The sequence below is a fragment of the Trachymyrmex cornetzi genome, unplaced genomic scaffold (assembly GCF_001594075.2).
Source record: "Trachymyrmex cornetzi isolate Tcor2-1 unplaced genomic scaffold, Tcor1.1 scaffold56, whole genome shotgun sequence".
Lineage (NCBI taxonomy): Eukaryota > Metazoa > Arthropoda > Insecta > Hymenoptera > Formicidae > Trachymyrmex > Trachymyrmex cornetzi.
In genome coordinates, this window is record NW_017299871.1 from 1,840,828 (window position 1) to 1,854,537 (window position 13,710).

General features: G+C 38.1%; 2 protein-coding genes across 6 annotated transcripts; one reads left to right on the forward strand and one right to left on the reverse strand.

Annotated features, from left to right (window-relative positions):
• The first annotated feature begins 56 nt into the window (after positions 1-56).
• On the forward strand, positions 57-10,124 carry LOC108765966 (zinc finger with UFM1-specific peptidase domain protein). 5 transcript variants are annotated; one of them, XM_018514922.1, is made up of 9 exons: positions 57-182; positions 2,495-2,734; positions 5,588-5,862; positions 6,559-6,862; positions 6,956-7,386; positions 7,467-7,869; positions 7,940-8,067; positions 8,155-8,378; positions 8,470-10,124. In XM_018514922.1, the coding sequence occupies exons 1-9, from the start codon at positions 163-165 to the stop codon at positions 8,512-8,514; spliced, it is 2,070 nt and encodes a 689-aa protein (XP_018370424.1). In that variant the 5' UTR covers positions 57-162; the 3' UTR covers positions 8,515-10,124. The 5 variants fall into 5 exon arrangements, with proteins under 5 accessions (XP_018370424.1, XP_018370428.1, XP_018370427.1 ...); XM_018514925.1 differs by lacking the exon at positions 57-182 and adding an exon at positions 694-712; XM_018514924.1 differs by lacking the exon at positions 57-182 and adding an exon at positions 1,572-1,831.
• Positions 10,125-10,430: 306 nt separating this feature from the next.
• On the reverse strand, positions 10,431-11,012 carry Cox17 (Cytochrome c oxidase copper chaperone COX17). Its single transcript, XM_018514824.1, has 2 exons — positions 10,833-11,012; positions 10,431-10,602 (listed from the first exon to the last, which is right to left on the reverse strand). Exons 1-2 carry the CDS (start codon positions 10,931-10,933, stop codon positions 10,518-10,520), a joined length of 186 nt encoding a protein of 61 aa, XP_018370326.1. The 5' UTR covers positions 10,934-11,012; the 3' UTR covers positions 10,431-10,517.
• Positions 11,013-13,710: the final 2,698 nt, after the last annotated feature.

Below are 13,710 nucleotides of genomic sequence, written 5' to 3' on the forward strand. Positions count from 1 at the left end.
GAGTCGTAAAATCATTCGGACGAGTAGACCGACGCGACGGAAGGACCGACGCCTGCGGTGTGCCTGTCATATGGAGCCGAGCGACGGAGCGGTGTGTTAGACGATCGGCGGTGTCCCGCTTCCGCGGGACGAGCGTGCGGGTCTGCCACGAGAAGAGCGCGAATGATCGATCCGACAGTCCGGTGAGTGCACAAGTACCGCGGAAGAGCGCCGGAAGTTCGAGGAGGAAGGAAGAACGGAAGGACGGGGCGGGGGAGGGGGCACCCGGCCACGCGCGGAAAAGGTAGACCGCAGACGTTCGGCTTCCGAGTGCACGCGTACTCATCAGTGCGAGGGACCCAGAAATGGGTCAACCCAACCCAACAGTGGCCGTTTTCTCGCGCGAGTCACTCGGTGGCCTAGTTTCACCGGGGGCGAGCAAATAAAAAGAGTCGCGACGTCCCCCCTTCCTCTCTCTCTCTCTCTCTCCCTCCCTCCCTCACCCTTCATCCGCGAGACGGCGGCGACGTTACATGCGTCTCGTCGTCGTTGCCGACGACGCCGCTGATCGCGAGAATCGGCCTTCCATCTATCGCGAGGAACGAGTTATGGACTGCTACGGACCTCCTGCTGGCCTTCGGCTGGCGAGAGTCCATCGATTGACTCGCCGCTCCGACGTCGCGATACGGTATTAGACACGGCTGATAGCTGCTGCGGGGGTAAAATCGCCGAGGTGAGAGAAGCCCGTAAGTGCTACGTTTGATTCAAGTGTACGGATGATAGTGCTTCAGGAGGAACGCGTTTCTGGAACGGTTCCAGTCCGATCGTCGATTACTCCGAGTCGATTGTACTGCAGTGAGCGCGATTAATTGGAGTCGATCGTAGTGATCTAATAGATTAGGGGTGCTTTCCAGCAAGAGTTGTGTCATCTGTGTCTCTTGCGGGAAAACACCACGGATGATCCCGATACGTTTCGTATCAATTGCCGTGTTTAAAACACCAGCAGAGGGGAAAGATTCTAGAAATAATTCATTGCAATTCGCTAACTACTATGTTGTTAGCGTATCGCGTCGGACTTTATTTCACGGTCGTCGAAAAGGATGTCCCCCTGCTCGATCACGCACCCGAGGGAAAAAGGAAATGTGAGAAAAATCGAATGATACCGCGCTACGGTTAAATTTCCCAGGTGTTCGTTCGTATATCACCACCGTGAACCATTTTAAAATATCACGAAGAGTCCGTTCGAACGAGTGCTTCTGCTGCTGGTGCTTCGGGAATTAGATTCTACCGATAGTGTCAAATAGTGCATGTTCAGCCTCACTGTTTCATTCAATTGAATTAAATTTGATCTTCGATATTCGATATTCCGTCCAGGATGCGCCAAAGAACATTTGAACGATCGCGTTCCTTTATTCGCTGAATCAATCAACTAATTAACGTTGATCTCCCGTGAAATCAGTTCCGGAAGATACGAATTATCCGGAAGTTGCGGATTCGCTCGCCGCAAGATATTCTGAGACTACATCGATTATCGGAAGACGATAAAATCAAAATCACACGCATAACGTCAAATTATTCATCGTAAACTGTTGTATATGCTAATTCACCGTATCGTAAGTGGATCTAAAAATCACAACTCGCGACCTTACCCTCGTTGCATTATCCTGCTTGTCGTTTGATTATCGCGGTGGAAGCATTTCTCCCTAACTTCTTCTTTACTCGTTCGAAAATGAATGGGATAAATAGATAAAATCTACAGGAAAGGTGGAAGCATTTTCTCCCTAACTTCTCCTTTACTTTCGAAATGAATGGGATATAATAGATAAAATCTGCAGGAAAGGGATGAAGAAAAGTAGTTACGACAGGATAAATGGCAATGGTTTTTGTTCCAATTATACATAACTATTTCTTAATTAATATTAATACACCTTGATATTGTAAAGGCTAATTATTTATAGTTTGTATTTTACGAATATATAAATTATAAGAAAATATTTTATAAATTATTATTTTTATAAATTTTATATATACATCTACTATTTATATTATTATATATGATATTGTAAAGGCTAATTATTTATAGTTTGTATTTTACGAATATATAAATTATAAGAAAATATTTTATAAATTATTATTTTTATAAATTTTATATATACATCTATTATTTATATTATTATATATAAATTATTTTTATAAATTATTCTATATTAATTATATTATTAAATTTATTGTGTACGTGTGTTACTATAAAAAATACATTATTTTTAATTTCATCAATATAATCGAGGACGTTCGGTGTAAATACATGATATTTACGTAACGGATTCGCCGTTATCCCATTCGCCGTTGCTACATCCCTCCGTTATTTACCTCGGAAACATCGAATTAATCCCAGTTACTCGCATTGCGGATAGCGCGCGCGATTAATCGGTGTTAAATTTACGATCGGCAGTACCGGCGTCATAAATCCTCGCACTTCCCTTAATGATGTTCGACTGAATTTTATGTGGTAAAGGATCCGGAAGGCCGCTACCTCGGACACCCTGAAAATGGCGTCCAGTAAACCGCCGGAGATGAATTACACGTGCGAGATTTGCGGCCTGGAGGGCTTCAACGACGAGGAAATGCGGTCGCACATGGTGCAGTACCATCTCCAGGGCGCCGCCAACTGCCCGTTCTGCGATTTGGGTGAGATCTCGCCCACGGAGATGCTGGTCCACGTTAACAGCGCTCACCTGGACTACCTGACTCCGAGGTACGTTAGAATAAAGTGTTCTCTTCTTGCTTCTTGCACACTGCATCTTTCTATAAAGTGGAATATCAATTTCTTTTAATTCGTATTGTTACATTTATAATATCGCATTATAATAGAAAGTGAGATAAAATCGAGTAAATTCATTAATGAATTGATTTTCACGGAGAGTATTACGTAATCGTAAAAAATTACTACATTAAAATCATATTAAATTATTGCTAAAGATACATTGAAAATAGATAGTATTTTCCTCTCGATTTTCCCTAGTCAGTTAAACTTTTACTATTCTACCACTTTCTATTTCGTAACGTGCTTGATTACAAAAATAGATGATCTCCATTAATTCAATTTCCTATCCAGTTTTGCTCCATCTTCTTTTAATAATAAATAAAAATGGTAATAATAGAACAGATAAAAATATAAAAGAAAATTATTTTTCCAAGAATGTTTCGGTAAAAGTTCAACCATAGATCTGTTCGCGTTGCTTGAAATCCTCAAAATTTTCGCACTTAGAACGGGATAAATATATTCGATTGGATATTAAAGAAAGAGAAAGTGAAGATTCTGAGGATAAAAGATGCAAGCAACGCGAGCAGACCTAAAATGTTAAAACGAATAATAATCTGATGAATATTGTCTGATGAATATCATTTAGCTAATTATTCTGTTGAGTGTAAATCTCGATGTTTAGCTGAGAACCAGATTTATCTGTGTATATATCGAGGATTTTAATCATAACGTTTTTAATCAGCTAAAATCGCATTTATCCGAGACAGCACACACCGTCCATTGAACGTGTACTGTCTGGGATGATAATTACTTGAATTATGCTTAATTTTATCACACATACACTAAGAAAGATAAATCTCAAAATAAATTAAAAGTATTATTATCACTCATCAATAATTTCTGCAAAATCTTGTATTATAATTCAATAATTTGCGGTTGTAGAAATAGATATATTGTAGAAATAGCTCTTTAGTTAAGATTTTCGATGATTATTATTCCTCGATTTATTTATAGCGATTTTGACTGGAAACACTGGTGTGCACACTCACTGGTGCATATTATAACCATTATACACCGTAAATGTTGACCTTTCGAATTTCTCTATTATTTCATAGCACGTCTCTCGCAACATTGGGAAATGACTTTGAAACTATAAATATACATTTTTTGTATAATAAATTACATTAATACAGTTATAATCTAATCTGCAAAACTGACTGCTTTATTGAACATTTTTCGCCTCTTCAATGTAATTTTAACTTTTGCTTTGCTTTTTTTTACGTTCTATCAGGTATATTAATTTATCACTTGATGACGATAATATTAACAATTCCATGAGTATATAATATAAATCATTCATCATGACGTGAATAATTAAAGGTGCTTTTCATGCTGACGTTCGACGCTCATTTTCGATATCAAAATAGGTCAATAGGATATATTAGAGACTCAGAAGGAGAGAGTGGTAAAGTGCTTCTCCTCTAGTTGGAGCATCAAAACTCCATAAGCATGGAAGAGATTGGAGAAAACTGGTCACGTGCTCCCATCCTGATTGGACATGGGCTCTGAAATGTTCTATTCACGTGACTAGTTTGTCAATCTCTTCCTGAGACTCTTTAGAATTAATCAAAATTGATGCTAGACAATAAAAATGCATGAAAAGTGTATAGCATCATGTATGTGTAGAGCGACGCTAATGTCAAATTGATACCACGTGATCATATTCATGCTGCTTTCAGCGTTTTATGAAATGGCATTATTTGTATTTGTACCGATACTTACACCAACTGGCAAATTTGTCGGGTCAACTTTGTGTACACTTGTGCGGTGTACTGAGCCCAGGATATCAATCATGAAACTTTTTTCCTAGGATGAAAAGTGAAAAGTGAAAAATTTTTCCATTAACTTCAATGATTAAAATTTTCACCTTTCACTTTCATCCTAGGAAGGATAAAGTTTCATGATTGATACCCAGATGAACATGCGACACTGGAGAAAGACTACATCATTCGACCAGCCGAACACACCAGTTGCATCGATACCGAAATGTGCAGTTAATCATAGTGTGTCCCAGTTGAAATCACTATGAGTTTAAAAACAAAATGCAAATGATCAAAACAATAGAATGTATTGAAGATTGCATGATTTAATCTGTTTTTGTATTTATATTAGATACATTTTTACGGCAATTAAAATATTAATTATAGCTTATCAATTATTATCATTTATTGGTATTATCATTACCTATATATTGACGTGAGTAAGTCGTTTAATTTCTATGTACCGACACTTTACCGACTGGTAATAGTATTACCATCAGTAAATTATCGATAACTGATATTTAATTTCCCGCCAACGAGCCATATGATCAGACAAAATTAGAGCGAGCTAATTCGATACCGAACGGTTTCGTTTCAAATACCTGTCATTACATGTTACTGAATCGAACGATACAGCTAACAGCATATTATCAACAACCGTCTATGAAACAAAATACAGGCATACTTGAGCGATTCTAAAGAAGTTGCAAAACCCATCTCGACGAGTACAGAACCAGAGAGGTTTCTCTGGCAGAATAAACGTGCAAGTGTCAGTGAAGCTGTACCAGATTTATTCATGTGGGAAACGAGGAAGCGACGGCGCGTCGAGGAACGCGGGAGGAATTTGTTGACTGAAATGTAATACGTGCTTTGTAATATGGATGAAGTATTCCGACAAGTCGACAATACTTGTGGCATTCGTATCTGTGCGCGCTCGTGCATGAATATTGTTTGGCACGCTTTATTGCTCTGGTGGTCCTAATGGAGAGAGTTCGGCTAACGCTGTTACTTGTACATATTACAGCACCCCGGAGAATGATATGATGGCGTTTATCGACGATGATTCGCTGATGGATGAGCACAACAGACGCGACGAGTGTCGGGCGCTCTCGCCGTCCATGTCTCTGCGACCACCTCATCTGCAGAACGGCTGGGGCAGCTCTATGAGTCAGCGCATCAAGCAGCAGCAACAACAGCAGCAACAACAGCAGCAGCTGTCGTTGAGAAAGCCGGTCCAAGTAGCAAGTTCCAACGTGAATAACAATAACAACAATAACAACAGTAACAATGCCAATGCTGGTAATGGATACTGTTCAGATTATAAGTCTGTCCTTTTTAGTTGAACTTTTTAGATAACAAAATATACTAGTAATTTGCTAGCAGATTGGCGATAAATTTAATCATATTTCTACTGCAGATTCATAGCCATCTGTGTATATAGCTCATTAAGCTTGGGATCTGTCGATAATCTATTGATATGCTGTGTCAGCAAAAACCGAGAAAGATCTATGTGCACGAGTAATTTGGCAGCAGGCTTTGTCCTATTTTTGATAGCAATTTGTCGACATTGTTAGATATTAGACTCTATATGAAATTTGTTGCCCTCTTTTGCTATAAAAAATTAGCATACTCTACTCAAAATCTGTTTCTGCAGACTTGACTATCTGGTACTTGCATAATTCATCTTTCCTCTTTTTTTTCTGTAATATGAAGAGGAGGAAAGATGAACTATGCAGGATGTTTAGCTAAAAAGAACAGGCCTTATATTCAATCTGAGAATGTGAATGGAAATTAACATATTCTTTCTTGTTTAGTGTTAGAAGACTGCAGATTTGACTATTTGGTACTTGCATAATTCATCTTTCCTCTTTTTTTTCTGTAATATGAACAGAAGAGGAGGAAAGATGAACTGTGCAGGATGTTTAGCTAAAAAGAACAGACCTTATATTCAATCTGAGAATGTGAATGGAAATTAACATATTCTTTCTTGTTTAGTGTTAGAAGGTGCAGCGGGTCAAGGTTCACCGCTGCGTTCAGGCCTAAATCTGCAACTACGCTCGCACGCTTCCCCAAAACTTCCAGTGCAGGAGTGCCCGATGTGCCCCTACAGTTCCGACAGTCCACTGAGGCTGGAAGAGCATATCAATCGCCAACACTTTGATCTCACCTCGCCGTCCTTCCCGCCGGAATCGCCGCCATCGCGGGACGGAGTCTTCAACTGCCCCCTTTGCGTTACGTCTTTTCCGAATTCTTCTGATCTTGAGTTACATGTCAATATCGAGCACAAAGATATACTTAGGTACGCATTCACGTGCAATATATTTAAGAGATGATAGTTAATTAATCGTAGCACAATTATGATAATTATTTAACGATAATGATTTATTTTTAGCCCTGCAAACGGAACAAGTTCACAATCCGATACAGCTACTATCGGTAGCGACTCCACGCCTGCCTGTCCAGTATGTCTTAGTACATTATTTAAAAATAATGACGACCTAATGGCACACATCGAAGAGCACTTCAACAAGAAGAGCACGCCGTCGCCTGTGACGCCAGACGTGTCGACCGACCGTATGTTAGCGAAGGACATGGAGAGGAGAGAAAAGGAAGTAAGGAAACTACGCGAACAGCGTGAATTCGAGATGCTGAGAGCGCAGTACGGTATGGACAATCAGGGTAACTTCAGAGAACAGAGTGTCACTAATATGCAGCGGGCTGTGTATGCTGGCGAAATGACGGTGGCTGATTTTTTCGAGAGACAAATCGAGCTCAGAGTCGCCGAGAGTAGCGGTATCGACGACGGCAGTTCTTGTACGCGCGGTACGTGTGATTTATAATATCCTTTATGCAAAAGTGTCTAACTTTATCCAAGAAACTTGGCATTATTTATTCTCTTGCAGGGCTGGTCCCGAAAGTACGAGCCATTAGTCAGGCTTGCAGTAATGTAGTGAATACCTGGATGTGTTCCACTGTGGACCATTACGCATCGACTTACGGCGATAAGGGCTGGGGCTGCGGTTACAGAAATATGCAGATGCTAATCTCGTCTCTCTTGCAGCACACAGGATACAACGATCTAGTTTACAAAGCGTGGAGCTCCGGTGCCGGCGGCAACAGTTCCACGGAGAATCCCCTGCGTAGCTCCATGCCATCGATCTCAAGATTGCAAAAGATGATCGAGTGGGCGTGGGCGCAGGGATTTGATATCCAGGGCGCGGAGCAACTCGGCGGTAAACTCGTTAACACTAGGAAGTGGATCGGCGCCACGGAGGTATTCACGCTGCTGTCTAGTTTGAGGATAAAGTAAGTTCCATGAACGCGATTGGTCGCCAAGTCATACGACGCACACTTTTCTTTCCCTGACTTCGTACAGGTGTCAACTGGTGGACTTTCATAGACCTACCAGCGCAGACGGCGGTCATCCTGAATTGTTCAATTGGGTCTTGCAATACTTTCAAAGATGCGAAGACTTCAAGCCACCTCTTTATCTTCAACATCAAGGTAAGTTCTCTTTTCTCAAGGCGTTTCTCTTTTCGCATATATTTTTCAGAAGTTAAAAACCAAGCTAACACACTCAAATAAATTTAGGGCACAGCAGAACAATCATGGGCGTGGAACAGCTAAGAGACGGTTCAATAACCATGCTGGTGCTGGATCCGAGCCATAGCCCACCGCAAATGGCGCATTTCAGTAGTACGAGTAGCGCGCCCGGAGCAATGAGGCTCGTACGGAAATCCACCGCAGCAATGAAGGCCAGACAGTATCAAGTTGTGGCTGTAACCGGTACTATGGATACAGAAGCGCAGTATCAGGTAATACATACAGGCGCCTTTAAATAGTCTCTTTATTTATTAACAATACGTACGACGCATTAATTTCACTTCTCGTATTTCTTTTTTTCAGCAAAGTAAAGTATTACGATCAATGCGAGTTCCTCAAGACAGGTGAGAGTTGCTGGTCCGAGAAATAATCAAGCCTCGGGCAAAGACTATAGACTACTGCCTCAAACCAATCTTATCCAATATCCTTGAAATTACGTGACCGCGATGTCCTATGTTCTTCTACCGCTAGCAGACTTATTCCATTGTAGTATATTATACATAGTTGCAGATCTCGTATTATTTAACAATATATTCTTGCATCTCTCTAGTCGTTAACGATGGACTGACTCCTTGAATCATTGTGCCCGCGCGAAGCCTGTGACGCGGTGAACAATTTTGCGGAGCTAATATTTAAATATCAAAAGATGGCTCTTCGTCGCGTCGCTGTAAACGAGTACGTAATCTTTTTCTGAACGGAGAAATCCTTAATTTTAAATAAAAATTTGTCGTGCGCGTAAATTTCTGCGAAGAGAATTATCAGATTCAAGGCGGGGTGAAAGACCCGTGGGAACATAGTGTTAAATCGATCGTCATTTCTTGTCCAAAATGTTCTGCTCAATTTTCGTCGCACCGAACAGGCTGTGCTAACCCTTAGTCGACCAATCGTCTTGTACCGATCGGTTGCACCATCGAAAAAGCCGTGGCAGAGCTTGGAAAACGAGACTTTTTCGTAGCTGTGATGCTGTTATCAATACGACGCTAATCATTCACATCTAACGGATACACTCTTGGAAACGCTCCAGAATCAACGCGGTGTTCCCAGCACTTGTCTCGTTCTACAACTTACAATCTGTGACAAAGATTTCCATCAAAGCGTTGTCGACTTTTAGTCAATATAAAAAGTGCCGAGAGCCGTACGGTGCATACCTTACGACAAGTTTTATATAACAATATGAAAGAGATATTCTTTGACGCATTTTGATTGCTAAAACGTTTCTATAAAAGAATCTGGAGTGTCTGCAAAAGTGACCAAAAAATCGCATTTTCATATATATATTATATATATTATATACTATATACACACACATACACACACACATACGCCACACATATATTACACATCTGCACATTCTTCGTTATATCGTACGTCACTTATCCACACATAAAGTACAACTACTTTCATATTAATTACAAATATTCTATTTAATTATCCTATTGACTTTAGGCTACTTATGTCATAGCTCGTAAGTCCAACGCAATGCTGTGAATGAGAAGATAGATGAAAAAAAAGTCCATTTACTTGTTATTTATATTATACACTTGACGGTTATGTGAGTTAGTACATTCTTATTATTACTCTCTTATCATATTTCATAAATTGTACTGATATATATCTAAGATCTATTTATTATAGTTAAAAATATATTTGCGACTATTCTATGAGGATGCGTGATGCCTCGCGGGATCGTTGCGTCGTTGTTTTATAGCTTCGATATTTATGATGCACCAGTCAAATGTAAGTTTGTCTTTCAACCCAGTAGGACCACGTCGCAATAACATTATTGACTGGCTGTAAAAATTGTCAAAAATGATAAATTACAATTATAGTATTGGAGATTTCGCCATATATCGATTTAAGAATCTGTTCATTATTTGGAGTGTTCAGGGAAACCAAGCTGTGGAATTGTTATGCAAGAGTAAAACCTTTGCATTAGCCACACATCAAATTAAAATATATGCTTTGTTAGAATTCCCAATATGACTTCGTTCCTTATTCTCTCATCCTATGCCAATGATACCACAAAAGGAGAGGATCAGCTTAGATTGATAAATCTTAATAAAGAAAAAGATTATAATTTTATTTTTCTTACATAGTTATATTACAACAGTCTACGTTATGTTTCTTGAAGCTCATTTAAAATAATTTATTTATATTACTTTTTTAGTCTTCATAAACATAATAGTTTATTTTTTATCAAGTCTAAAAAGAAAATTATTTACAAAGGCATAGATACATAAATGTGTATGTAAATATGCTTATAACTTGAGACTTCTCAAGATTCTTTGTGGAATATGTCCTTTACGACAAAGATATCTTTGGTGTTAAGACATTAATTATTTTTCTATGTTTTATATATTAAATCCCATTGATCGCATACATGTTTTATGCGCTTCTATGAGGTCGCCGCAATTTTCCTCACCCTTTTCTATGATACTGAAAATATAAAACATAACTTTATAATATAAAATAGTATTTCACAAAAAAAATAAATGTTAATTTTCTTGAATTAATTTTAAACATAACCTTAAAATGGAATATACATAACTATTGATAACAGCTGTATTAAAATATAAATTTAAAATTTCCGTTCAATTAACAAAATATAACACCATTTCTAACCTAACACAACTTTGTACTCGCGATTAAAAAAGAATGTTACACACCATGCGTCTCTCACTTTCTTAGTTTCAGGACAGGCGCAGCAAGGTTTCAGTTTCTTCTTTTCTTCCGGCTTCTCTTCTATTTTTGTTGCAGAGTTACCCATTTTTAATAATTATAAAAAAAACTTAGCAGTTTCACAACTTTGTAGCAATTTCATACGATACCAAATTGCGTAGAAATACGTAGGAGTGCTATAAGCACCTCTGCAGTAAATTTCGCAAATCATCTATAATATGATTTATCGACAATCAACAATAAAGAAAATTATATTTTTTATAGCAAATATAAGTTCAAATAAAGAATTGAAATTTAAAGAAACAAATTACGCAAGAAATACTTATTTTTGTAAATCAATAGGTATATCTTAAATTTAGTTTGTATATTCGTGTCTCGTGCAATCAATTTTATTTGCTTCTAAAAATTCAAGTTAAAAAATATTTGAAATGAGAATATAATTAATAATTAACTACTTCCTGTTATTATTGTGATACTTTTATTTTTGTTGGTTTGTGTCTGCAATCGTTAAATTTGCTGATTTCACGGACTATAAATTGGTAAATTGTGAATTCTATCTATATATATTGTTGTATCAATTACTACTAACAAATTTTATATATAATTAGTAGGAAATATATTCAGCAAAGAGATAATTGCATTTATTTATTCCAAGAATATTTTTCAAATTTAAAAAAATTTCCTATATTATTATCAAAGAACTTCTTTTTTTCCAAGAATATCTCTCAACTCTTCAAGAATTTTCTACATTGCCAAAAATAGATGGAATTCCCCAAAGTTTTAACAACACATGCATTGTGCATGCTGGCACACGTTACTCACGCGGTACAATGCACGAGACTTGAATAGCATATCAGAACTATTATTGGAGTGCGCTTATTTACGTACACAGCTTTAAACAAAATTTCATTAACAAAAATATCTTAGATATGTTTTCATCTGTACAAATAATCTTGACATTCCTGTCCCAGTCAGAAACGATAATGGAATCGGCATCGATTCCATTATTGTCATTTCTCGCTGGGTATTGTTTTTCTGAAAAATATATCCCCAGATTTTTTAAATCTACCAAAAACTTCACAAATATGTGTGAAGTTAACGAAGTTGAAAATTAATAAATATATATCATAATCATGTATGGCTCTCGATTACCGCATTTTAATTCATCTTAATCCGCATCTGCCAATCGAATATTGAAACCTTGGAGAAGCAGATGATGCCGGGAAGAAGCACGATTACGTAGCAGGTGTATATTGTCGAGCGCGCGCGCGACAGGTGAAGTGCAGGAAGCTTTAATGTTACTTATTCACTTTTATATAAGATCGTCATCGAACTTTTGAAAAGCTATGGTTAAAAAACAGAAGAAGATACCTAAATGATAATGACACGAGGTTTACTGTTTTTTATTCCTGCACTATTGTAGACTGCACTTAGAACTCTCTTTCTTGCTTTCGCCAAATATCCAATATTATATACATGTCTGTTTAAATTTGAAAAATATACGCTGGTTGGACTATAGAAAATAAAATAATAACATCAATGTTATAATTTTGCACTCAACAATGTAACTGTTACGTATAACACCATGTATTCTATTACATTTATGGATGCTTTCCAGCAAGAGACACAGATGATACAGTATATATTCCTGCTGGACAGAAAAGGAACAAAGATGAATTAGTGCAAAAGTTCAGCCAAAAAAAACAGGCCTTATATAATACAATGAATCATTACATCTTTGATATTTGCCTATATTAAACAAAGATGAAATGATTACAGTATTGCAATGTGTTTCTTAATAATGGATAAGCAAGCACCGATATATTGTTGAGTGCAAAATTATTACATATATTTTATGTTATTTTTTAATTAGAGTCGATAAAGATATACAAAGCTATAATCCACATGTCTTGAGACTTAAAATCTGAGTTTGCTTTTAATTTCAATGCGTTCCATTCAAGTATAATCGAATTCGATCCCCAAAAAATACACTATATAAGTCAAGAGAAAATCAAAGTTTATTTTGATTTTATTTTGACATTATAAAAAAAAGTTAAACTAATTTTTATTGACGTTAGAAATCAAAATAAAGTCATTTTGATTTTTTGTTGATTTTACGTATTTCTTGAGTCGTCGTGGATTTTATTATCATGGATTTTGTTTGCGCGTAAAAAAATCTAAGGACGGATTTATTTCGGGCATCGACACCGTGCAGGAACACGCGTGCAGAATACACGATCGATCGTTCCATCGTGTCCCGGTATCGATCATTCGTTCACGCGTGTGCACGTGCGGTCGATAGGAATTAATCACTTCTCATGCTTCGCGCACTTCTCATGGTGCGTCGCTTCATCGGTTTTTCCCAGGACGACGCGATTTCCGAACCGATACCTCTTCTTCCTCGTAAATAAGATCCGGCGCGGTGGAAGGGAACGACGAATAATTTCGCCAGATGAATACTGAAACGGCCGCACGTCGCACCTCTACAATCAGCGTAGCCCGGCCCTCGGTGAGTACATATACGCCTCATGATGAGAATACCATTTACGAGCGATCGTGAGACCACAAAGAGAGAAAGAGGAAACAGAAGCAGAAGTTCGGAGTCATGTCTTTCCACGACACGCGCACCTGTCCCGAAAAGTAATCAAATGATTTTTCCAATTTGTCCCAAGGAACGATGCTTCTTTACGTCGGTGACCGTAAATCATGCCGTAGTGTCATAAAACCGGCAGGCTATAAAGCAAATCCTGGTTTCTTCGCACTCGGCGATCCTTCTGGCCAAACTAGTTTCGGAGGAGCCAATTAATCCCGTCGGCGGGAATTGACTCAACTGACGATGGACGCATCGATTTCGATCATATCATA